At 55.1% G+C, this 25,949-nt stretch overlaps 1 protein-coding gene across 1 annotated transcript in view; it reads left to right on the forward strand.

Moving 5' to 3' along the window:
- Positions 1-25,949, forward strand: part of LOC145340056 (hyaluronan and proteoglycan link protein 2-like) — a 50,292-nt gene that overhangs the window by 20,871 nt on the left and 3,472 nt on the right. The window contains 3 exon segments of the mRNA XM_080184473.1: positions 17,085-17,251; positions 19,662-20,012; positions 24,751-24,867. Coding sequence (XP_080040599.1) covers positions 17,125-17,251; positions 19,662-20,012; positions 24,751-24,867 — 595 coding nt within the window. The 5' untranslated portion in view covers positions 17,085-17,124.

The raw sequence follows: 25,949 nt of genomic DNA on the forward strand, positions 1-25,949 counted from the left end.
TGTGACAGTCACAGCGAGGGTGTAGAGAAAGATCAACTTAATGCGAGGTAGGTCCATTCAAAAGTCTGACAGCAGCAGGGAAGAAGCTGTTCTTGAGTCGGTTGGTACGTGACTTTTGTATCTGTTTCCCAACGGAAGAATTTGGAAGAGAGAATGTCCGGGGTGTGTGGGGGGGGAGGGGGGGAGGGGGCCTTGATTATGCCGGCTGCTTTTCCCGAGGCAGCGGGAAGTGTAGACAGTTTGATGGATTGGGCTACATTCATGACCTTTTGTAGTTCCTTGCACTCTTGGGTAGAGCAGGAGCCCATACCAAGCTGTGATACATCCAGAAAGAATGCTTTCTATGGAGCATCTGTAAAAGTTGGTGAGAGTCGTAGCGGACATGTCGAATTTCCTTCGTACTCTGAGAAAGTAGAGGCGTTGGTGGGGCTTTCTTAACTATAGTGTCGGCATGGGGGGAACCAGGACAGGTTGTTGGTGATCTGGACATCTAAAACCTTGAAGCTGTCGATCATTTCTACATCGTCCCCGTTGATGGACACGTATAATAAGTCCAATAACAATCCTGGAACTCCCTCCCTAACAGCACTGTGGGTGTACCTACCCCACACACGGGGACTGACTGATATCCAATAACAATCCCGGAACTCCCTCCCTAACAGCACTGTGGGTGTACCTACCCCACACACGGGGACTGACTGATGTCCAATAACAATCCCGGAACTCCCTCCCTAACAGCGCTGTGGGTGTACCTACCCCACACACGGGGACTGACTGATGTCCAATAACAATCCCGGAACTCCCTCCCTAACAGCACTGTGGGTGTACCTACCCCACACACGGGGGTGTTGGCAGGTTCAAGATGGCGGCTCACTCACCGCCTTCTCGAGGGGCCAATTAGCAACGGGTAATAGTGGGTTTAGCAAGCGAGGACCACATCCCCAGAGCAAATAATAAAACAAACCACCTCTGGGATTAGAGGCAGAGAGGAAATGGGGAGAGATTATTGTAACTGGAGAAACGGGGACACAGCGGAAGAAGAGGAGAAATTATCCATTCTTTCCCATGTCGCAGAGGGAGAGGGTTCGAGGCGAACCTTTTGTTTGGAGAAAGAGTGAGTGAAACTATAGCTGGACTGGCATTGTTAAAAAGCGGGGCACTAAATATCTGAGTGAGATTAAATTCTGGGCTTTGTTCGCTGAGCGATTCCAATTTATTAGGGACGGCTTAGGGAAGATGCTTCACATTGTTCTGTTATGTAAAATTGCACTGCTGCAATGTGGCAGACACACGGTGTGTGTAATTAACTCTTCCCACTGCCATCCGAAGAATACAAGCCAAGACAATTGTCCAAATGGTTCAAAGTTTAATTATTAGCGTCACGAGTCAGTTGACTATCACTGTTTGCTGTGCAGATACATGGATTTGGGCCGGTGTCTGTGGGAGTTTGCGCATTCTCCCCGTGCTTGCGTGGGTTTTCTCCGGGTACTCCGGTTTCCTCCCACACCCCAAGGATGTGCAATTAGGCTGATTGGTGTAATAAATTGTCCCTAAATTAGTCTCCCCTCAATGTGGAATGCCATAAAGCATAGACAAAGAACAAAAAACAGCACGGGAAACAGGCCCTTCGGCCCAACGAGCCCACGCCGCCATTTTAACATTACCAGTCCCCTCCTCCATCCCAGGGGTCATGGGTGGAGAGGGGACTCATAACATTAAATTGGCAGCGTGGGCTCGTTGGGCCAAAGGGCCTGTTTCCCGGGCTGTGTTGTTCTTTGTACATTAACACTGCAATGAAATTACTGTGAAAATCCCCTAGTCGCCAGTGTTTGGGTACACTGAGGGAGAATAGGCCATGGCCACTCCCCCTAACCCGCACATCCTTGGACACAAAGGAGCAATTTACCATGGCCAATCCATCTAACCCGCACATCCTTACAAAGTGCATAACCTCACACTTTTCCACATTGTATTCCATCCACCACAGTTTGCCCACACTCCTAAACTGTCCAAGTCCTTCTGCAACCACCCACCCCTCCCCCCCACCTCCACTTCCTCAATACTACAATGAGGATATAAGGATACTACTCTGAATGGCTTTCGGCATTACTCTGTATCTAACCCCGTGCTGTACCTGTCCTGGGAGTGTTTGATGAGGGACAGTGTAGAGGGAGCTTTACTCTGTATCTAACCCCGTGCTGTACCTGTCCTGGGAGTGTTTGATGGGGGGACAGTGTAGAGGGAGCTTTACTCTGTATCTAACCCCGTGCTGTACCTGTCCTGGGAGTGTTTGATGGGGGACAGTGTAGAGGGAGCTTTACTCTGTATCTAACCCCGTGCTGTACCTGTCCTGGGAGTGTTTGATGGGGGACAGTGTAGAGGGAGCTTTACTCTGTATCTAACCCCGTGCTGTACCTGTCCTGGGAGTGTTTGATGGGGGGACAGTGTAGAGGGAGCTTTACTCTGTATCTAACCCCGTGCTGTACCTGTCCTGGGAGTGTTTGATGGGGGGACAGTGTAGAGGGAGCTTTACTCTGTATCTAACCCCGTGCTGTACCTGTCCTGGGAGTGTTTGATGGGGACAGCGTAGAGGGAGCTTTACTCTGTATCTAACCCCGTGCTGTACCTGTTCGAGGAGTGTTTGATGGGGGACAGTGTAGAGGGAGCTTTACTCTGTATCTAACCCCGTGCTGTACCTGTCCTGGGAGTGTTTGATGGGGACAGTGTAGAGGGAGCTTCACTCTGTATCTAACCCCGTGCTGTACCTGTTCGAGGAGTGTTTGATGGGGGACAGTGTAGAGGGAGCTTTACTCTGTATCTAACCCCGTGCTGTACCTGTTCGAGGAGTGTTTGATGGGGGACAGTGTAGAGGGAGCTTTACTCTGTATCTAACCCCGTGCTGTACCTGTTGTGGGAGTGTTTGATGGGGGGACAGTGTAGAGGGAGCTTTATTCTGTATCTAACCCCGTGCTGTACCTGTCCTGGGAGTGTTTGATGGGGGTACAGTGTAGAGGGAGCTTTATTCTGTATCTAACCCTGTGCTGTACCTGTCCTGGGAGTGTTTGATGGGGGTACAGTGTAGAGGGAGCTTTATTCTGTATCTAACCCCGTGCTGTACCTGTCCTGGGAGTGTTTGATGGGGGACAGTGTAGAGGGAGCTTTACTCTGTATCTAACCCCGTGCTGTACCTGTCCTGGGAGTGTTTGATGGGGGGACAGTGTAGAGGGAGCTTTACTCTGTATCTAACCCCGTGCTGTACCTGTCCTGGGATAGTGAGGGCTCGAATGGTTCCTGTAGCCCAAATATCACCTTGATTTTATGGGGATAGCACATTGTGTTTTCTTTGGCATGATATTTAACAGAATCTTATCATTATCTTTCCTGGTGTCTGCTGGATGTTGAGGAATGTGAAATATGTTGTCAAAAATTCCTTCAGAGATATACGCTCCTGCTGCCTTTAATGCAATGATCCACTGATATACTGATGAGGGTCATTGCAGAGTCATCATCCTGCTTGCGTGGAAGTGCTGTGGGGAGCGGGAGGCACAAACTGGGGGGCAACTCCCTCTCTCAGTCCTGTTGGCTATTCGACTGTGGGTGATTCACTCTCGCCGCTTTCGACCTGATTTTGATTCATTGGCGTTTACGACTTGTTCTTGTCAACGCCTCTACTTTCTCAGGAGGCCAAGGAAGTTTGGCTTGTCTGCTAGGACTGCCCTGTGTTGGTCTCTCCACCTGTCCTGGTCCCCCCCACGCCGACACTATAGTTAAGAAAGCCCCACCAACGCCTCTACTGTCTCAGAAGACTAAGGAAATTTGGTATGTCCGCTACGATTCACACCAACTTTTACAGGTGCCCCATAGAAAGCATTCTTTCTGGTTGTATCACAGCTTGGTCTGGGCTCCTGCTCTGCCCAAGACCACAAGGAACTACAAAAGGGTGGTGAATGTAGCCCAATCCATCACACAAACCAGCCTCCCATCCATTGACTCTGTCTACACTTCCCGCTGCCTTGGGGAAAAGCAGCCAGCGTAATCAAGGACCCCCCGCACCCCAGACATTCTCTCTTCCACCTTCTTCCATCGGGAAAAAGATACAAAAGTCTGAGGTCCCGTACCGACTGACTCAAGAACAGCTTCTTCCCTGCTGCTGTCAGACTTTTGAGTGGACCTACCTCGCATTAAGCTGATCTTTCTCTACACCCTCACTGTGACTGTAACACTACATTCTGTACTCCTTTCCTTCTCTATGAACGGTATGCTTCGTCTGTATAGCGCACAGGAAACAATACTTTTCACTGTATCCCAATACACGTGACAATAATAACTCAAATCTATGTACTCTATGAATAGTATGCTTTGTCTGTGCAGCGCCTAAGAAACAATGGGAGAAGGAGCCACGGGGAGCTGCGAAAGGAGAGAGAGCGAGGCTGAAAGAGGCACTGTCAGATGGATTCGATAAGAGGAACTGGTTGAGCCTCCATTCCGTCACGCCTCACATCTGCTCCTGGCGTCTGCTTGCCGACAGTGCCACCCCGGAGTTAACCCCTGCACACCCAGCGGACGGGGGAGGGACTCGGACAGCCCATTGGCACACCCCTGGTTGTGGGCTTGGAGTTGGGGCACTGACCCTCCCACAGTGCGGCGCTCCCTCAGCACCAACCCTCCCACAGTGCGGCGCTCCCTCGGCACTGACCCTCCCACAGTGCGGCACTCCCTCAGCACCGACCCTCCCACAGTGCGGCGCTCCCTCAGCACCGACCCTCCCACAGTGCGGCGCTCCCTCAGCACCGACCCTCCCACAGTGCGGCGCTCCCTCAGCACCGACCCTCCCACAGTGCGGCGCTCCCTCAGCACTGACCCTCCCACAGTGCGGCGCTCCCTCGGCACCGACCCTCCCACAGTGCGGCGCTCCCTCAGCACCGACCCTCCCACAGTGTGGCGCTCCCTCAGCACTGACCCTCCCACAGTGCGGCGCTCCCTCGGCACCGACCCTCCCACAGTGCGGCGCTCCCTCAGCACCGACCCTCCCACAGTGCGGCGCTCCCTCGGCACCGACCCTCCCACAGTGCGGCGCTCCCTCGGCACTGACCCACAGTGCGGCACTCCCTCAGCACCGACCCTCCCGCAGTGCGGCGCTCCCTCGGCACTGACCCACAGTGCGGCACTCCCTCAACACCGACCCTCCCGCAGTGCGGCGCTCCCTCGGCACTGACCCACAGTGCGGCACTCCCTCAGCACCGACCCTCCCGCAGTGCGGCGCTCCCTCGGCACTGACCCACAGTGCGACGCTCCCTCAACACCGACCCTCCCACATTGCCGCGCTCCCTCGGCACTGACCCTCCCACAGTGCGGCGCTCCCTCAGCACCGACCCTCCCCGACACTGCGGGGCTCCCTCAGCACCGACCCTCCCACAGTGCGGCGCCCCCTCAGCACCGACCCTCCCACAGTGCGGCACTCCCTCAGCACCGACCCTCCCCGACACTGCGGGGCTCCCTCAGCACCGACCCTCCCACAGTGCGGCGCCCCCTCAGCACCGACCCTCCCGCAGTGCGGCGCTCCCTCAGCACCGACCCTCCCCGACACTGCGGGGCTCCCTCAGCACCGACCCTCCCACAGTGCGGCGCCCCCTCAGCACCGACCCTCCCACAGTGCGGCGCTCCCTCAGCACCGACCCTCCCCGACACTGCGGGGCTCCCTCAGCACCGACCCTCCCACAGTGCGGCGCCCCCTCAGCACCGACCCTCCCACAGTGCGGCGCTCCCTCGGCACCGACCCTCCCACAGTGCAGCGCTCCCTCAGCACCAACCCCCCCCGACAGTGCGGCGCTCCCTCAGCACCGACCCCCCCCGACAGTGCGGCGCTCCCTGGGTTGTGCATTCCCGATCCCTGGAGTGGTGGTTACGAGACACGATATTTTAGTACGCTTGTGGCCACTCCCCTCTGAACTACTCTCGACATGAATCCTGAACTCTCTTTGCTCCAGATACATTCCTGTCGCTGTCTTGGCCTGTTGTGCTGCCTTATCGTCCCAATCGCGGGATGCGCTCTGCATTTGACCTCTGTAGATTACATAACAAATTGCGGGTCCTTTGATATATCTCAGAGAGATGTTTAGCAGTGCAGTCTTGGATTGCTGGAGGAACAGGTTCTGGGAGTTCTATCGTAGATGATAACTCTCCACCTCAACTCTGTGCACAGCGACCTAAAGCAATCCCAGCTTCCAGGCGGGGATGTTAGTGCGGCTGGGAAGTGCCCTGGGCTGAGCTCAGTTCACAAGATGTCGCGAGGTACAGGCCCTTCGGCCCACTCTGCTGTGCCTGGCGTAACGCCAAACTAAATTCATCAAACTCATCCCTTCTGCCTACCCTTGCTCCCTCACCCTCGATTCCTCGCATATTCACGACACTTATCAACAAATCCCTTCGCAGCCTCTGGTCCCTGTCTGTGTGGAGTCTGCACATTCTCCCACCACCACCCCCCAACCCCTGTCTGTGCGTGGGATTCCTCTGGGTGCTCTAGTTTCCTCCCACAGTCCGAAAGATTAAGGACTTTATTAACGGATTAAGGGGGCATGGCCTCAAAATAAGGGGGGGCACATTTAGGACTGAGTTGAGGAGGAACGTCTTCACCCAAAGGGTTGGGAATCTGTGGAATTCCCTGCCCAGTTGAGGCTCCCTCATTGAATGTTTTTAAGGCAAGGATAGATAGATTTTTGAACAGTAAAGGAATTACGGGGAGCGGGCGGGTAAATGGAGCCGAGTCCACAGAAAGATCAGCCATGATCTTATTGAATGGCGGGGCAGGCTCGAGGGGCCGAATGGCCCACTCCTGCTCCTAGTTCTCATGTTCTTACACGCACATTAGGTGGATTGGCCATGCTAAATTGTTCCTTAGTGTCCAAAGATGTGCAGGTTAGGGTGGATTGACCATGCTAAATTGTTCCTTCGTGTCCAAAGATGTGCAGGTTAGGGTGGATTGACCATGCTAAATTGTTCCTTCGTGTCCAAAGATGTGCAGGTTAGGGTGGATTGGCCATGCTAAATTGTCCCTTAGTGTCCAAAGATGTGTAGGTTAGGGGGATTGGCCATGCTAAATTGTCCCTTAGTGTCCAAAGATGTGCAGGTTAGGGTGGATTGGCCATGCTAAATTGTCCCCTTAGTGTCCAAAGATGTGCAGGTTAGGGTGGATTGACCATGCTAAATTGTTCCTTAGTGTCCAAAGATGTGCAGGTTAGGTGGATTGGCCATGCTAAATTGTTCCTTAGTGTCCAAAGATGTGCAGGTTAGGTGGATTGGCCATGCTAAATTGTCCCTTAGTGTCCAAAGATGTGCAGGTTAGGGTGGATTAGTAGGGTAATTATGTGGGGTACGGGAATAGGCCCTGGGTGGGATTGTGATCAGTGCAGATTCAATGGGCCGAATGGCCTCCTTTGGCAGTGTAGGGATTCTATGATTAGACAACTCAACATCTGGGTAAAAGATTCTGATTGTCAACCCCTTGCGACACCTATCAGAATTTTATAGACTTCGATCAGGTCTCCCCTCAGCCTCTGTCTCTGCATCTCCCTCCCGACAATGAGATTAATAGTCACTGATGCAATGCTCACATACACCATGTTATCCATTGCAGACCTCATTCTAAATATTGGAACACATTATCAAGGTCCCTGCCAGTGCTGAGGGAGCACCGCACTGTGGGAGGGTCAGTGCTGAGGGAGCGCCGCACTGTGGGAGGGTCGGTGCCGAGGGAGCGCCGCACTGTGGGGGGGGGGGTCGGTGCCGAGGGAGCGCCGCACTGTGGGAGGGTCAGTGCTGAGGGAGCGCCGCACTGTGGGAGGGTCGGTGCCGAGGGAGCGCCGCACTGTGGGAGGGTCGGTGCCGAGGGAGCGCCGCACTGTGGGAATGTCGGTGCTGAGGGAGCACCGCACTGTGGGGAGGGTCAGTGCCGAGGGGGTGCCGCACTGTGGGAGGGTCGGTGCCGAGGGAGCGCCGCACTGTGGGAGGGTCAGTGCCGAGGGAGCGCCGCACTGTGGGAATGTTGGTGCTGAGGGAGCGCCGCACTGCGGGAGGGTCAGTGCCGAGGGAGCGCCGCACCGTGGGAGGGTCAGTGCCGAGGGAGCGCCGCACTGCGGGAGGGTCGGTGCCGAGGGAGCGCCGCACTGCGGGAGGGTCGGTGCTGAGGGAGCGCCGCACTGTGGGAGGGTCGGTGCTGAGGGAGCGCCGCACTGTGGGAGGGTCAGTGCCGAGGGAGCGCCGCACTGCGGGAGGGTCGGTGCCGAGGGAGCGCCGCACTGCGGGAGGGTCGGTGCTGAGGGAGCGCCGCACTGTGGGAGGGTCAGTGCTGAGGTAGTGCCTGATCTGTTCTTTCTTACCCAGGCTATTGGACCACTTGAGACATTGGGAATGACGTACAGACACAGCCAAACAGGAACTGAGGATGAAAGTTACTGGCGGGAGTATTGGGAAAGAATACTCTGACCGAGAGCCAAGGCTGAACCTTGAACCCTGGCACAGAATCCTGCCCCTTGACCCTTGACCTGTTGAGATGGTGGTCAAATGAGATTGGCAGGAAGGAGAGGCTACCAAGAAGGAGATACCCGTCCCAGACCAGGCTGGTGATACCTGCTGCCCCCCAACATTCAGCCTCCCAGTCCCCTCCCTGATAATGCAAGTTCTGCACAGCAGAGATTTCCACTGACTTTTCAAAATAATTATATTCAAGGTACTTGGAAGCTAAACAACAGCATCAAACCATTCCAAATCCTGTTCAGGCCAAACTCCTTGTACTTGGTTACCTAAATGGTTTTGTTTTAATATGATTGGCTTTCCCCTTAAGCCTGCTATATTGAAGGCAAAGATAATGCACAACATTTGTACTAAGTTAGGCCGAGGACTTGATTTTCAGTTAGCTAGTTTACAATGACTACCAAGGTAAAACTAAACAAAATAGTTTTTCCTTTCTTTCCTCTACTACATTAATTCTCTCCTCCTAATTTTACTTTGAAACCCTAATTTTTTAGCCTGCAGTATGTATTAACCTGTTCAATACACTGTCCCATTTATCATTCAAACAAATGTGATCGTAACTCATGTTTTCTTTAGATCAGGATGGCATGATGGCACAGTGGTTAGCACTGCAGCCTCATGGCCCCAGGAACCTGTGTTCAATTCTAGCTTCGAATGACTGTATGGATTGTGCACATTGTCCCCGTTGGTTTCTCTGAGCTTTTCGGTTTCCTCCCACACTCCAAAGATGTTAAATTGCCCCTTGGTGTCAGGAGGACTAGCAGGGTAAATGTGTGGGGTTATGGGGATACGGCCAGGGTGGGCTAAATGGCCTTCTTCTGCACTGTAGTGATTCTATGATTTGTTTTTACTTAACTTATTTTTATGTCCTCTAATTCTTCCTTCAAGGTATGCATCGCAGTAATAATCTGGTTAATTTATCTATTGTCATTTATATTTTATATATTTTAGTGAGGCATTCACTTTAACCTTTTCTTGTGAGAATGTGAAGCGAAAGTCTCAATCATGGCTGATTGGCCATGTTAAATTGCCCCTTAGTGTCAGGAGGACTAGCAGGACAAATATGTGGGGTGATGGGGATAAGGCCAGGGTGGGATTGTAGATGGTGCAGACTTGATGGGCCAGATGGCCTCCTTCTGCACTGTAGTGATTCTATGATTCTATAACCCCCAGAAGTGAAATTGTCCCGTCTTATTCCGATGAACTGCAACAAGGATTTGCATTTCTGTAGTGCCTCTCACTATCCATCGCACTTTGCAGCCACTCGGGGACAGGGTCGCTGTGCTATCCACCTTGCTGGCTGTGGGAACCCCCGTCTGCGGGGTGTGGCTGACGCCTTTCCCCCGTCCGACAACCAGTTCCCAGCCACTCAACAAGAACATCAACTTGCATTTGTGGAGCACATTTCAGCAAAGGCTCAGAGTGAAGTCAAACCCTGGGGCAATGAAGGGACAGGCGACCAAAAGCTTGGTCAGAGGGGATGGATTTAAGGAGCGTCTTAAAGTAGGAGAGAGAGAGGGAGAGAGGGAGACAGACAGAGGGAGAGAGGGAGACAGAAAGAGACAGAGAGGGAGAGAGCGAGACAGAGAGAGAGATCGAAAGAGAGACAGAGAGAGAAATGGAGAGATACAGACAGAGTCACAGAGAGGGAGAGATATAGAGAGACAGAGAGATAAACACAGACAGAGAGAGAGAAACAGGGAGAGAGAAAGAGACAGGGAGAGAGAAGTGGAGGGGTTTAGGAAGGGAATTCCAGAGCTTAGGGCCCCCCCCCCAGGCAGCTGAAGGCACGGCCCCCCAATGGCGGAGCGATGGGAATCAGGGGATGCTCGAGAGGCTGGAATTGGAGGAACGCAGAGATCTCGGAGGGTTGTAGAGGCTGGAGGGGGTTACAGAGATAGGGAGGGTGTGTAGAGGACTGGAGGAGGTTACAGAGATAGGGAGGGTGTGTAGAGGACTGGAGGAGGTTACAGAGATAGGGGGAGTAGGGGGCCGGAGGGGGTTACAGAGATAGGGAGGAGGTGTAGGGGGCTGGAGGAGGTTACAGAGATAGGGAAGGGGTGTAGGGGCTGGAGGAGGTTACAGAGATAGGGAGGGGGCTGGAGGGGGTTACAGAGATAGGGAGGGGGCTGGAGGGGGTTACAGAGATAGGGGTGTAGGGGGCTGGAGGGGGTGTAGGGGGCTGGAGGGGATTACAGAGATAGGGAGGGGGCTGGAGGGGGTTACGGAGATAGGGAGGGGGCTGGAGGGGGTTACAGAGATAGGGAGGGGGCTGGAGGGGGTTACAGAGATAGGGAGGGGTGTAGGGGGCTGGAGGGGATTACAGAGATAGGGAGGGGGCTGGAGGGGGTTACGGAGATAGGGAGGGGGCTGGAGGGGGTTACAGAGATAGGGAGGGGGCTGGAGGGGGTTACGGAGATAGGGAGGGGGCTGGAGGGGGTTACAGAGATAGGGAGGGGGCTGGAGGGGGTTACAGAGATAGGGAGGGGGTGTAGGGGGCCGGAGGGGGTTACGGAGATAGGGAGGGGGCTGGAGGGGGTTACGGAGATAGGGAGGGGGTGTAGGGGGCTGGAGGGGATTACGGAGATAGGGAGGGGGCTGGAGGGGGTTACAGAGATAGGGAGGGGGTGTAGGGGGCCGGAGGGGGTTACGGAGATAGGGAGGGGGCTGGAGGGGGTTACAGAGATAGGGAGGGGGTGTAGGGGGCTGGAGGAGGTTACAGAGATAGGGAGGGGGTGTAGGAGGCTGGAGGAGGTTACAGAGACAGGGAGGGGGTGTAGGGGGCTGGAGGGCGTTACAGAGATAGGGAGGGGGCTGGAGGGGGTTACAGAGCTAGGGAGGGGGCTGGTGGGGGTTACAGAGATAGGGAGGGGGCTGGAGGGGGTTACAGAGAAAGGGAGGGGCTGGAGGGGGTTACGGAGATAGGGAGGGTGTGTAGGGGGCTGGAGGGGGTTGCGGAGATAGGGAGGGGGCTGGAGGGGGTTGCGGAGATAGGGAGGCGGTGTAGGGGGCTGGAGGGGGTTACAGAGATAGGGAGGGGGTGTAGGGGCTGGAGGGGGTTACAGAGATAGGGAGGGGGTGTAGGGGGGCTGGAGGGGGTGTAGGGGCTGGAGGGGATTACAGAGATAGGGAGGGGGTTACAGAGATAGGGAGGGGGTGTAGGGGCTGGAGGGGGTTACAGAGGTAGGGAGGGGGTGTAGGGGCTGGAGGGGGTTACAGAGATAGGGAGGGGGTGTAGGGGGGCTGGAGGGGGTGTAGGGGCTGGAGGGGATTACAGAGATAGGGAGGGGGTTACAGAGATAGGGAGGGGGTGTAGGGGCTGGAGGGGGTTACAGAGGTAGGGAGGGGGTGTAGGGGCTGGAGGGGGTTACAGAGATAGGGAGGGGCTGGAGGGGGTTACAGAGATAGGGAGGGGGGTGTAGGGGCTGGAGGGGGTTACAGAGATAGGGAGGGGGCTGGAGGGGGTTACGGAGATAGGGAGGGGGCTGGAGGGGGTTACAGAGATAGGGAGGGGGCTGGAGGGGGTTACGGAGATAGGGAGGGGGCTGGAGGGGGTTACGGAGATAGGGAGGGGGCTGGAGGGGGTTACAGAGATAGGGAGGGGGTGTAGGGGCCTGTGTTACAGAGATAGGGAGGGGGTGTAGGGGCCTGGAGGGGGTTACGGAGATAGGGAGGGGAGTGTAGGGGCTGGAGGGGGTTACAGAGATAGGGAGGGGGTGTAGGGGGTTACAGAGATAGGGAGGGGGTGTAGGGGGTTACGGAGATAGGGAGGGGGCCGGAGGGGGTTACGGAGATAGGGAAGGGGTGTGGGGGGTTACGGAGATAGGGAGGGGGTTACGGAGATAGGGAGGGGGTGTAGGGGGTTACGGAGATAGGGAGGGGGTTACGGAGATAGGGAGGGGGTGTAGGGGGTTACGGAGATAGGGAGGGGGTGTAGGGGCCATGGGGCAGAGTGAGCTTTGGCAGGGAGTTGGATGCTGCAGCGCTGCCTAACAAGTACTGCATGACAATGAGGGTGAGCGGAAGGCCAGCCCAGACATGTGGCCACACCGTCCTGGCACAGTGTACCCTCACAGAACAACAACAACGCTGCTCCCTCCCTCCCTCACATGGAGGTCACAGTAGCTGAGAAACAGAATCAGCTTTAACCCCCTCTGATCCATCACTCAACCGCCTTCCTATCCCTGTGACCCCTTCCAGCACCCACACCCCCTCCCTATTCTCAGCACCCTCCTCCAGTCCCTACACCCTCTCCTTATCTCTGTAACCTTCTCGGGCCCCCTCCACCCCCTCCCTATCTCTGTAACCTCCTCCAGCCCCCTACACCCCCTCCCTATCTCTGTAACCTCCTCCAGCCCCTACACCCCCCCTCCCTATCTCTGCAACCCCCTCCAGCCCCCTACACCCCCTCCCTATCTCTGTAACCTCCTCCAGCCCCTACACCCCCTCCCTATCTCTGTGACCTCCTCCAGTCCCTACACCCCCTCCCTATCACTGTAACCTCCTCCAGTCCCTCCACCCCCTCCCTATCTCTGTAACCTCCTCCAGCCCCTACACCCCCCTCCCTATCTCTGTAACCCCCTCCAGCCCCCTACACCCCCTCCCTATTCTCAGCACCCTCCTCCAGTCCCTACACCCTCTCCTTATCTCTGTAACCTTCTCGGGCCCCCTCCACCCCTCCCTATCTCTGTAACCTCCTCCAGCCCCCTACACCCCCTCCCTATCTCTGTAACCTCCTCCAGCCCCCTACACCCCTTCCCTATCTCTGTAACCTCCTCCAGCCCCTACACCCCCTCCCTATCACTGTAACCTTCTCCAGTCCCTACACCCCCTCCCTATCACTGTAACCTCCTCCAGCCCTACACTCCCTCCCTATCTCTGTAACCTCCTCCAGCCCCTACACTCCCTCCCTATCTCTGTAACCTCCTCCAGCCCCTACACCCCCTCCCTATCACTGTAACCTCCTCCAGTCCCTACACCCCCTCCTTATCACTGTAACCTCCTCCAGTCCCTACACCCCTCCCTATCACTGTAACCTCCTCCAGTCCCTACACCCCCTCCCTATCTCTGTAACCTCCTCCAGCCCCTACACTCCCTCCCTATCTCTGTAACCTCCTCCAGTCCCTACACCCCCTCCCTATCACTGTAACCTCCTCCAGTCCCTACACCCTCTCCTTATCTCTGTAACCTTCTTGGGCCCCCTCCACCCCCTCCCATCTCTGTAACCTCCTCCAGCCCCTACACCCCCTCCCTATCTCTGTAACCTTTTCAAGCCCCCTGCACCCCCTCCCTATCTCTGTAACCTCCTCCAGTCCCTCCACCCCCTCCCTATCTCTGTAACCCCCTCCCTATCTCTGTAATCCCCTCCAGCCCCTACACCCCCTCCCTATCTCTGTCACCTCCTCCAGCCCCTACACCCCCTCCCTATCTCTGTAACCTCCTCCAGCCCCCTACACCCCCTCCCTATCTCTGTAACCTCCTCCAGCCCCCTACACCCCCTCCCTATCTCTGTAACCTCCTCCAGTCCCTTCACCCCCTCCCTATCTCTGTAACCTCCTCCAGCCCCCTACACCCCCTCCCTATCTCTGTAACCTCCTCCAGTCCCTACACCCCTCTCCCTATCTCTGTAACCTCCCCCAGCCCCCTACAGGAAAACAGAGAGAGAGAAAGAGACACATACACACACACACACACACACAGATAGACAGAGACAGAGAGACATTGAGAGAGAAACAGGGAAACAGGGAGAGAGACACGCAGTGCAAGAGAGACAGAGAGAGGTGGACAGAGAGAGAGGCAGAGAGGGAGACAGAGAGAGATACAGAGAGGGGTGGACAGAGACAGACACACACACACACACATACGTTCACACACACACACAGAGGGACAGCGAGAGAGATCGAGACACAGAGAGAGAAGCAGGGAATTGGAAAGAGAGAGAGACAGGGAAACAGAGACAGAGAGTGAGAGAGATAGATGCACAGAGAGAGAAGCTGGGAAACAGGGAGAGAGAGACAGAAAGAGAGAGACAGATACACAGTGCGAGAGAGAGAGGCACAGAGCGAGACAGGGAAATAGAGCGAGAAGCAGAGACAGAGAGAGAGGGACAGAGTCAGGGAGACAGGCAGACACATGGAGAGAGGCAGAGACACAGAGAGGGGAGACACGGGGAGAGAGAGAGAGAGACAGGGAGAGAGGGACAGAGTCAGGGAGAGAGGCAGACACATGGAGAGAGGCAGAGACACAGAGAGGGGAGACACGGGGAGAGAGAGAGAGAGACAGGGAGAGAGGGACAGTCAGGGAGAGAGGCAGACACATGGAGAGAGGCAGAGACACAGAGAGGGGAGACACGGGGAGAGAGAGAGAGAGACAGGGAGAGAGGGACAGAGTCAGGGAGAGAGGCAGACACATGGAGAGAGGCAGAGACACAGAGAGGGGAGACACAGGGAGAGAGAGAGAGACAGGGAGAGAGGGACAGAGTCAGGGAGACAGGCAGACACATGGAGAGAGGCAGAGACACAGAGAGGGGAGACACGGGGAGAGAGAGAGAGAGACAGGGAGAGAGGGACAGAGTCAGGGAGAGAGGCAGACACATGGAGAGAGGCAGAGACACAGAGAGGGGAGACACGGGGAGAGAGAGAGAGACAGAGGGGGAGAGAGAGGAAGAGACACAGGGAGAGACACAGGGAGAGACTGGGAGAGAGAGAGACAGGAAGAGACACAGGGAGGGAGAGACAGGGAGGGAGAGAGGGAGAGACAGGGAGAGAGAGAGACAGGGATAGGAAGGGACATATACTTTTTCCCAGGGTTGCTGCAGGATGCTGGAGTGTTGTTCTGACTTGACCATTCACAGGGACACGATGCCATCCATCCCCCCCCACCCCGCCTCAGGGCCGTGTTTAATTGAATTGACATAGCGGGAGTCTAAATGAAGTGATGTTGTATGGGAACTGGCAGAGAGTGACTGTACCTCGCCACCCTGAACAGACACCCCTTGGCAGTGACACAGACACAATGAGCCCGTGACAATATGCCAAGGAACGGAATTGGATGGAGGACAGGCAGGCGATATTTGAGCCGGGGAGACTCGGGGCTGCGCGGACAATACATCCTTTAAAACCTGGAGATTAAACCGCCCGCCTCCAAGGCACAAGATGTGAGCAAGGCGCACAATGAGAGGCAGTCAGCCAGTGCACAATGGCAGCCCCAAACAGGCCATTTGTTTGTTCATTCTCAGAGCACAGCTCTGCACGTTACACAATAGGCAGGGCCCCGGGGCCAGCATCAACACTTATCACTGACACACACACAGACACTTTCCCATCGCCTCTCAAACTCACTCACCCACTCCCTGGGGGACAACTCTGTCCCTACTCCCCCTCCCCCCCAAGCCCACCTCGAGGGGACCCCGCTTCTCATCTCTGCACCCCTCAGGACACAGCAAGAGAGACATCCACTCGAGGTAAGGAATCGGGGAAAGAGGGGAGAGTGTGGGGGAAGTGGGGAGAGTGTGGGGGGAAGTGGGGAGAGTGTGGGGGGGAGTGGGGAGAGTGTGGGGGGGAGTGGGGAGAGAGTGGGGAGAGTGTGGGGGGAAGTGGGGACAGTGTGGGGGAAATGGGGACAGTGTGGGGGAAATGGGGAGAGTGTGGGGAAGTGGGGAGAGTGTGGGGGAAATGGGGAGAGTGTGGGGGGAGTGGGGAGAGTGTGGGGGGAGTGGGGACAGTGGGGGAAGTGGGGAGAGTGTGGGGGGGAGTGGGGAGAGTGTGGGAGGGGTGGGGAGAGTGTGGGAGGGGTGGGGAGAGTGGTAGGGATGGGGAGAGTGTGGGGGAATAGGGAGTGTGGGGGAAGTGGGGAGAGTGTGGAGAGTGTGGGGGAATAGAGAGTGTGGGGGGAAAGTGGGGAGAGTGTGGGGGAAGTGGGGAGAGTGTGGGGGAGTGGGGAGAGTGTGGGGGAGTGGGGAGAGTGTGGCAGGGTGGGGTGGGAGGGGTAGGGAGAGTGTGGGGGAAGTGGGTAGAGTGTAGGGGAGTAAGGAGAGTGTAGGGGAAGTGGGGAGAGTGTGGGGGAAGTGGGGAGAGTGTGGGGGAAGTGGGGAGAGTGTGGGGGAGTGGGGAGAGTGTGGCAGGGTGGGGTGGGAGGGGTAGGGAGAGTGGGGGAAGTGGGTAGAGTGTAGGGGAGTAAGGAGAGTGTAGGGGAAGTGGGGAGAGTGTGGGGGAAGTGGGGAGAGTGTGGGGGAGTGGGGAGAGTGTGGGAGAGTGGGCAGAGAATGGGGAGAGTGTGGGGGAGTGGGGAGAGTGTGGGGGAGTGGGGAGAGTGTGGGGGAGTGGGCAGAGAATGGGGAGAGTGTGGGGGAGTGGGGAGAGTGTGAGGAATGGAAGGGAGAGTGTGGGGAATGGAGGGAGAGTGGGGAATGGGGGCAAGAGTGGAGAGTGGGGGAGTGTGGGGAATGGGGGGAGTGGGGAATGGGGGGGAGAGAGTGGGGAATAAGGGCGGAGAGTGGGGAATGGGGAGGAAGAGAAATGATTGCCTAACTCGTTTCCATTTCAAACTGTGTGCAGGAGGGCAGCACCCAGCCCCCGCCCAGGGAGAACCCCCAGGATGTTGACAATCCGAACTCTGATGCTGGGTCATCTTTTCTCCCTGGGTGTGTCTGGGCCGTATTACTACAGATCACAGGGAGGTCACAGTAACGAGGATTATCGATACCAGGTCCGTGGCGATCAAGGTACTTCTGATTCAGATACTGTCCTGGGAGTGTTTGATGGGGGACAGTGTAGAGGGAGCTTTATTCTGTATCTAACCCCGTGCTGTCCCTGTCCTGGGAGTGTTTGATGGGGGGACAGTGTAGAGGGAGCTTTACTCTGTATCTAACCCCGTGCTGTACCTGTCCTGGGAGTGTTTGATGGGGGGACAGTGTAGAGGGAGCTTTACTCTGTATCTAACCCCGTGCTGTACCTGTCCTGGGAGTGTTTGATGGGGGGACAGTGTAGAGGGAGCTTTACTCTGTATCTAACCCCGTGCTGTACCTGTCCTGGGAGTGTTTGATGGGGGGACAGTGTAGAGGGAGCTTTACTCTGTATCTAACCCCGTGCTGTACCTGTCCTGGGAGTGTTTGATGGGGGGACAGTGTAGAGGGAGCTTTACTCTGTATCTAACCCCGTGCTGTCCCTGTCCTGGGAGTGTTTGATGGGGGGACAGTGTAGAGGGAGCTTTACTCTGTATCTAACCCCGTGCTGTACCTGTCCTGGGAGTGTTTGATGGGGGGACAGTGTAGAGGGAGCTTTACTCTGTATCTAACCCCGTGCTGTACCTGTCCTGGGAGTGTTTGATGGGGGGACAGTGTAGAGGGAGCTTTACTCTGTATCTAACCCCGTGCTGTACCTGTCCTGGGAGTGTTTGATGGGGACGGTGTAGAGGGAGCTTTACTCTGTATCTAACCCTGTGCTGTACCTGTCCTGGGAGTGTTTGATGGGGACGGTGTAGGGGAAATTTAAGACAGAGTTTGTTACAATCTTGATTTGTCAGAGAATCAGTGGATACAGGGAAAGGGCAGGAAAATGGGATTGGGAAACTTATCAGTCTTTGCTGATCGAAGGAAGGATGTGCTGGCCTTGGAAAGGGTCCAGAGGAGGTTCACAAGAATGATCCCTGGGATGAAGAGCTTGTCGGATGAGGAACGGGTTGAGGACTCTGGGTCTGTACTCGTTGGAGTTTAGAAGGATGGGGGGTGGGATCTTATTGAAACTTACAGGATACTGCGAGGCCCTGGATAGAGTGGACGTGGAGAGGATGTTTCCACTAGTAGGAAAAACTAGAACCAGAGGGCACAACCTCAGGATAAAGGGACGATCCTTTAAAACAGAGATGAGGAGGAATTTCTTCAGCCGGAGAGTGGGGAATCTGTGGAACTCTTTGCCACAGAGGAGGCCGGGTCACTGAGTGTCTTTAAGACAGAGATAGATAGGTTCCTGATTAATAAGGGGATCAGGGGTTATGGGGAAAAGGCAGGAGAATGGGGGGATGGGGAAAATATCAGCCATGATTGAATGGCAGAGCAGGCTTGATGGTCCGAGTGGCCTCATTCTGCTCCTGTGTTTTATGGTCATACAGATGGGGCCAGGATGTAATTGTACGGGGCTCGAGGGGCTGAATGGCCTCATTCTGCTCCTCTACCTTACAGTCTAATGGATTGAGGGTTGGTACATAAGAACATAAGAACATAAGAAATAGGAGCAGGAGTAGGCCATCTACCCCTTCGAGCCTGCCCCGCCATTCAATAAGATCATGGCTGATCTGTCGTGTCTCAGTTCCACATTCCCGCCCTCTCCCCATAACCCTTAATCCCCTCGCTTATCAAAAACCCATCAACCCGCGTCTTAAAAATATTTAGCGAGGCAGCCTCCACCACTTCAACGGGCAGAGAATTCCAGAGATTCACCACCCTTTGAGTGAAGAAGTTCCTCCTCAACTCAGTTCTAAACCGCTCCCCCTTTATCTTGAGGCTGTGCCCCCTAGTCCTACTGTCCTTTCTGAGCGGGAAGAGCCTCTCCACCTCTATCCTATCCATCCCATTCATCATCTTATACGTCTCAATGAGATCTCGCCTCATTCTTCTAAACTCTAACGAGTACAAGCCTAGTTTATTCAGCCTCTCCTCATAGCTCAACCCCCTCAACTCCGGTATCAGCCTAGTAAACCTCCTCTGCACTCCCTCCAAGGCCAAAATATCCTTGCGTAAGTGCGGCAACCAAAACTGCACACAGTACTCCAGCTGCGGCCTCACCAATGCCCTATACAGCTGCAGCAAGACCTCCCTACTTTTATATTCAATCCCCCTCGCTATGAAGGCCAGCATCCCATTCGCCTTCCTGACCACCTGCTGCACCTGCAAGCTGGGTTTTTGCGACTCATGCACAAGGACCCCGAGGTCCCTCTGCACTGTCGCCTGCTGCAGCTTTTCGCCACGTAAGTAATAGTCCTTCCTACCATTATTCCTGGTAATTAGATCTCAGATTGATATGGGGCCATGATGTTGTTGGAGAGGGGCTGAATGGCCTCAGTCTGGTCCACCTCGGAGTTTTGTGTCTGAATGTTCTGGCTCTTTCTCTCTCCCTCCTCTCTTCCTCCACTCGTAGCCCTGCTGGGTAACATCAAGTACCTGGAAAATTCCGGAATGAGGGTCATCAAGACTCACCGGGGGGCCAATGCCACGCTGCCCTGCCGCCTCCGCGTGGTGCCCAGGGACCACCGGGTGAAGTGGGTCAAGCTGGACCGTTCCCCCAAGGAGAACATTGTCCTCATCGCCAACAGTCGCCAGCAGAGGGGTTATGGGGCCTTCGCTGGCAGAGCCTACCTCCCCCGGCTGGATAAGTACGACGTGTCGCTGCTGCTGGCCAACCTGCGGCTGGAAGATTCCGGAAAGTACAAGTGCGAGATCATCAACGGGGTGGACGACGACAGTGCCATCATCGAGCTTCAGTTAGAGGGTAAGCGGCCCGGAAGGCTGGGGGTCCTGGAATATTCTGGACTCGCTCCCGCCACCCACCCACTGCCGACCAGGCAGTACCTGTGGCTCGATCTGCGTTCGTGGGGCTGGAGAATCTGGGCGAGGCAGGAAAATCCCTGGCAATGGGAGAGGCGGCCATTTTAACCATTTGGTTTTGTGAAGGGGAGGTCGTGTCTCACTAACACAGTCGGGTTTTTCGGGGAAGTGACAGAGATGATTGATGAGGGTAGCGCAGTGGATGCTGTTTACATGGACTTCAGTCAGGCCTTTGACAAGATCCCTCCTTTTTATGTTATTCATCCCTGGGACATGGGCGTCACTGGCTAGGCCAGCATTTATTGCCAATCCCTAGTTGCCCCTTGAGAAGGTGGGGGTAAGCCGCCATCTTGAATCGCTGCAGCCCATGTTCTGTGGGTGGACCCACAATGCTGTTAGGGAGGGAGTTCCAGCATTGTTATTGGACATCAGTCAGTCCCCGTGTGTGTGGGGTAGGTACACCCACAGTGCTGTTATGGAGGGAGTTCCGGGATTGTTATTGGACATCAGTCAGTCCCCGTGTGTGTGGGGGATGTACACCCACAGTGCTGTTATGGAGGGAGTTCCGGGATTGTTATTGGACATCAGTCAGTCCCCGTGTGTGTGGGGGAGGTACACCCACAGTGCTGTTATGGAGGGAGTTCCGGGATTGTTATTGGACATCAGTCAGTCCCCGTGTGCGTAGGGTAGGTACACCCACAGTGCTGTTAGGGAGGGAGTTCCAGGATTGTTATTGGACATCAGTCAGTCCCCGTGTGTGTGGGGGAGGTACACCCACAGTGCTGTTATGGAGGGAGTTCCGGGATTGTTATTGGACATCAGTCAGTCCCCGTGTGTGTGGGGGAGGTACACCCACAGTGCTGTTATGGAGGGAGTTCCGGGATTGTTATTGGACATCAGTCAGTCCCCGTGTGCGTAGGGTAGGTACACCCACAGTGCTGTTAGGGAGGGAGTTCCAGGATTGTTATTGGACATCAGTCAGTCCCTGTGTGTGGGGTAGGTACACCCACAGTGCTGTTAGGGAGGGAGTTCCAGGATTGTTATTGGACATCAGTCAGTCCCCGTGTGTGGGGTAGGTACACCCACAGTGCTGTTAGGGAGGGAGTTCCAGGATTGTTATTGGACATCAGTCAGTCCCCGTGTGTGTGGGGGAGGTACACCCACAGTGCTGTTATGGAGGGAGTTCCGGGATTGTTATTGGACATCAGTCAGTCCCCGTGTGTGTGGGGGAGGTACACCCACAGTGCTGTTAGGGAGGGAGTTCCAGGATTGTTATTGGACATCAGTCAGTCCCCGTGTGTGGGGTAGGTACACCCACAGTGCAGTTAGGGAGGGAGTTCCGGGATTGTTATTGGACATCAGTCAGTCCCCGTGTGTGGGGTAGGTACACCCACAGTGCAGTTAGGGAGGGAGTTCCGGGATTGTTATTGGACATCAGTCAGTCCCCGTGTGTGGGGTAGGTACACCCACAGTGCTGTTAGGGAGGGAGTTCCGGGATTGTTATTGGACATCAGTCAGTCCCCGTGTGTGGGGTAGGTACACCCACAGTGCTGTTAGGGAGGGAGTTCCGGGATTGTTATTGGACATCAGTCAGTCCCCGTGTGTGGGGTAGGTACACCCACAGTGCTGTTAGGGAGGGAGTTCCGGGATTGTTATTGGACATCAGTCAGTCCCTGTGTGTGGGGTAGGTACACCCACAGTGCAGTTAGGGAGGGAGTTCCGGGATTGTTATTGGACATCAGTCAGTCCCCGTGTGTGGGGTAGGTACACCCACAGTGCTGTTATGGAGGGAGTTCCGGGATTGTTATTGGACATCAGTCAGTCCCCGTGTGCGTAGGGTAGGTACACCCACATTGCTGTTAGGGAGGGAGTTCCAGGATTGTTATTGGACATCAGTCAGTCCCTGTGTGTGGGGTAGGTACACCCACAGTGCTGTTAGGGAGGGAGTTCCGGGATTTTGACCCCAGCCACAGTGAAGGAACGGCCGATATATTTCCCAGTCGGGATGGTGAGTGGCTCAGAGGGGGGAACTTGCAGGTGGGGGTGTTCCCCATGTGTCTGCTGTCCCTCCCTTGTCCTTCTAGATGGTAGAGGTGGTGGGTTTGGAAGGTGCTGTGGAAGGAGCCTTGGTGAGTCGCTGCGGGGCATCTTGTAGATGGTACACACGGCTGTGTGGGTGGTGGAGGGAGTGAGTGTTTGTGGTTAGCGTGTCGATGGAGCGGGGCTGCTTTGTCCTGGATGGTGTCGAGCTTCTCGAGTGTTGTTGGAGCCGCACTCATCCAGGCAAGTGGAGAATGTTCCATCACACTCCTGACTTGTGTCCTTGTAGATGGTGGACAGGCTTTGGGGAGTCAGGAGGTGAGTTACTCTCCGCACGATTCCCAGCCTCTGACCTGCTCTGGGAGACACAGTATTTATATGGCTGGGTCCAGTTTAGTTTCTGGTCAATGGTAACCCCCAGGATGTTGATAGTGGGGTTTGTTGGCAGTATTGATAGGCAGAGGGATCTGGGCGTACAGGTACACAGGTCACTAAAAGTGGCAATGCAGGTGGAGAAGGTGGTCTGGAAGGCATATGGCAAAGCTTGCCTTCATCGGCTGGGGTATTGAGTTTAAAAATTGGCAAGTCATGTTACAGCTTTATAGAACCTTAGTGAGGCCCCACTGGGAATATAGTGTTCAATTCTGGGTCACCCACACTACCAGAAGGATGTGGAGGCTTTGGAGAGGGTTACAGAAAAGATTGACCAGGATGTTGCCCCTGGTAGGGAGGGCATTAGCGATGAGGAGAGGTTGGAGAAACTAGGTTTGTTCCCACTGGAGGTTGAGGGGGAGACCTGATAGAAGTCTACAAGATTCTGAGGGACAGAGTGGATAGTCAGAAGCTTTTCTCCCCCAGGGTGGAAGAGTCGGGGGCACAGGCTTCAGGTGCGAGGGACAAGGCTTAAAGGAGATGTACGAGGCAGATTTTTTACACAGAGGGTGGTGGGTGCCTGGAACTTGTTGTCGGGGGAGGTAGTGGAAGCAGATACGACAGTGAGTTTTAAGGGGCATCTTAACAAACACATAAATAGGATGGGAATAGAGGGATATGGTCCCCGGAAGGGTAGGGGGTTTTAGTTCAGGTGGGGCAGCATGGTCGGTGCAGGCTTGGAGGGGCCGAAGGGCCTGTTCCTGGGCTGGAATTTTGTTTGTTCTTTGCTCTTTGTTCATTCTTGGCCGTGGACAGAGAGTTTTGGCCTAGGCCCCACACCCAGGGCTTGGTTCAGCCCCGCTGCTTTGCAGGACTCTCCTCCCACCCTCCCCTCGTCATCTCACACCTCTACCCTGTCACTCCTCCCCCCAACCATCAACACATCCTTCTCGTCCTTGCCCCCCTTGTCTCTATCCACCTCCCTCCCCGTCTCAGACACATCTCTGCTATTCACCTGAACTACCCCCAGGCCTGACTGAAGGCCCATTGTCATGGAGACCAATCCCACCATGCCTCGGGACGGAATTCCTTGATGGGGTAGTGTGGGTGGGAGGGGGTAGTTATTTGCCCGTTGCTGCCTACTCACCCGTTACCCGTGTCCCAGTGTGGCGCTCACCTCGTGTGCATCCTGTGACTGGGGGTGGACGGGCACACGGTGGCAGGCTGGTCTTGGTGGTGATTTGGGCTGCATGGTCCCAGAGCTGTGAGCCGGGCGGCTCTCCCTGTAATCGGGGGAGGAGAGAAGAGTCAGCTGAGGGTCAGCACTCTGGCCAGTCGCCTGTGTGTGGACGCTGGGTGAACTGAGACGGAAATTGTGCTGGCTTGTGAGGCCTGCCCAGGTCAGTTGGTCAAGAGGAGATTCCTGTCGGGGGACTGCCCGCGGGTATTCACAATTTGGGCGAGGCTGGGGCATCGAGATCTCAGGAGGAAAAGAACGAGACGTCCTCCCTGAAAGGGGCCAGGTGTAAGTTAAAATGGCCGCCTCTCCCATTGCCAGGTGATAAAATGGCCACCTCTCCCATTGCCAGGTGATAAAATGGCCACCTCTCCCATTGATGTGTTAAAATGGCTGCCTCTCCCATTGACATGTGTTAAAATGGCCGCCTCTCCCATTGACAGGTGTTAAAATGGCCGCCTCTCCCATTGCCAGGTGTTAAAATGGCCACCTCTCCCCTTGCCAGATGTTGAAATGGCCACCCCTCCCATGGGTAGGCGTTAAAATGGCCACCTCTCCCATTGCCAGGTGATAAAATGGCCACCTCTCCCATTGATAAGTGTTGAAATGGCTGCCTCTCCCATTGACATGTGTTAAAATGGCCGCCTCTCCCATTGACAGGTGTTAAAATGGCCGCCTCTCCCATTGACAGGTGTTAAAATGGCCACCTCTCCCATTGACAGGTGTTAAAATGTCCGCCTCTCCCATTGACAAGGGTTAAAATGGTACCTCTCCCATTGACGTGTTAAAATGGCTGCCTCTACCATTGACAACGGTTAAAATGGCCACCCCTCCCATTGACGGGTGTTAAGATGGCCGCCCCTCCCATTGACAGGTGTTAAAATGGCCGCCCCTCCCATTGACAGGTGTTAAAATGGTTGCCTCTCCCATTGACAGATGTTTAAATGACCACCTCTCCCATTGACAAGGGTTAAAATGGCCGCCTCTCACATTGCTAGGCCCAATTAAAATGGCTGCCTCTTCTTTTTACCAGGCGTGGTGTTTCCGTACCAACCGAACCAGGGCAGGTACCGGTTTAACTACTTTCAGGCAGCGCGGGCTTGTAAGGAGCAGGACGCCAAGCTGGCCACCTTCCAGCAGCTCTTCCAAGGTAAGGGGTGTGAGAGAGCGATGCAGAACCTCGTAACCCAGCATTCCCCCCTGCTGCCCCCAACCCCTCTCCACCCCGGGCCCAACTCAACAAGAGCTGTATCATCCCTACTACCTGAGGGAGAAAGAACAGGGCCACCATGGTTCGCTGGAGGGCTACCTTTGTGGTTCTCGGGGAAATTTTTACTCTTTCCAGTTCTATCCTTCCCCACCCGGTAAATGTGTCTATTTGGACCGTGAGTCAGAAATTCTGTAAAGATTCACGTCTTCATAAACATCCCTGACTTGGCAACAGTTTATTGCCTACGGCTAGTCTTTGGACTTGATTTGATTTATTATTGTCACGTGTGTTGGGATAAAGTGAGAAATATTGTTTCTTGCGTGCTATACAGACAAAGCATACCGTTCATAGAGAAGGAAAGGAGAGGGTGCAGAATGTAGTGTTACAGTCACAGCGAGGGTGCAGAGAAAGATCAACTTAATGCGAGGTAGGTCCATTCAAAAGTCTGACAGCAGCAGGGAAGAAGCTGTTCTTGAGTCGGTCGGTACGGGACCTCAGACTTTTGTATCTTTTTCCCGATGGAAGAAGGTGGAAGAGAGAATGTCCGGGGTGTGTGGGGGGGGTCCTTCATTATACCGGCTGCTTTTCCCCGAGGCAGCGGGAAGTGTAGACAGAGTCAATGGATGGGAGGCTGGTTTGTGTGATGGATTGGGCTACATTCACCACCCTTTTGTAGTTCCTTGTGGTCTTGGGCAGAGCAGGAGCCCAGACCGAGCTGTGATACAACCAGAAAGAATGCTTTCTATGGGGCATCTGTAAATGTTGGTGAGAGTCGTAGCGGACATGTCAAATTTCCTTAGTCTTCTGAGAAAGTAGAGGCATTGGTGGGACTTTCTTAACTATAGTGTCGGCGTGGGGGGGACCAGGACAGGTTGGTGATCTGGACACCTAAAAACCTGAAGCTCTCGACTCTTTTTACTTGGTCCCCGTTGATGTAGACAGGGGCATGTTCCCTTTTATGCCACTGTACTTCTCTGCACCCTCTCCTTGTCTTCTCCCCTCTGTACTCTATGAACGGTATG

This window comes from Carcharhinus amblyrhynchos, unplaced genomic scaffold (assembly GCF_965287045.1).
Source record: "Carcharhinus amblyrhynchos unplaced genomic scaffold, sCarAmb.v2.hapA scaffold_749, whole genome shotgun sequence".
Classification (NCBI taxonomy): domain Eukaryota; kingdom Metazoa; phylum Chordata; class Chondrichthyes; order Carcharhiniformes; family Carcharhinidae; genus Carcharhinus; species Carcharhinus amblyrhynchos.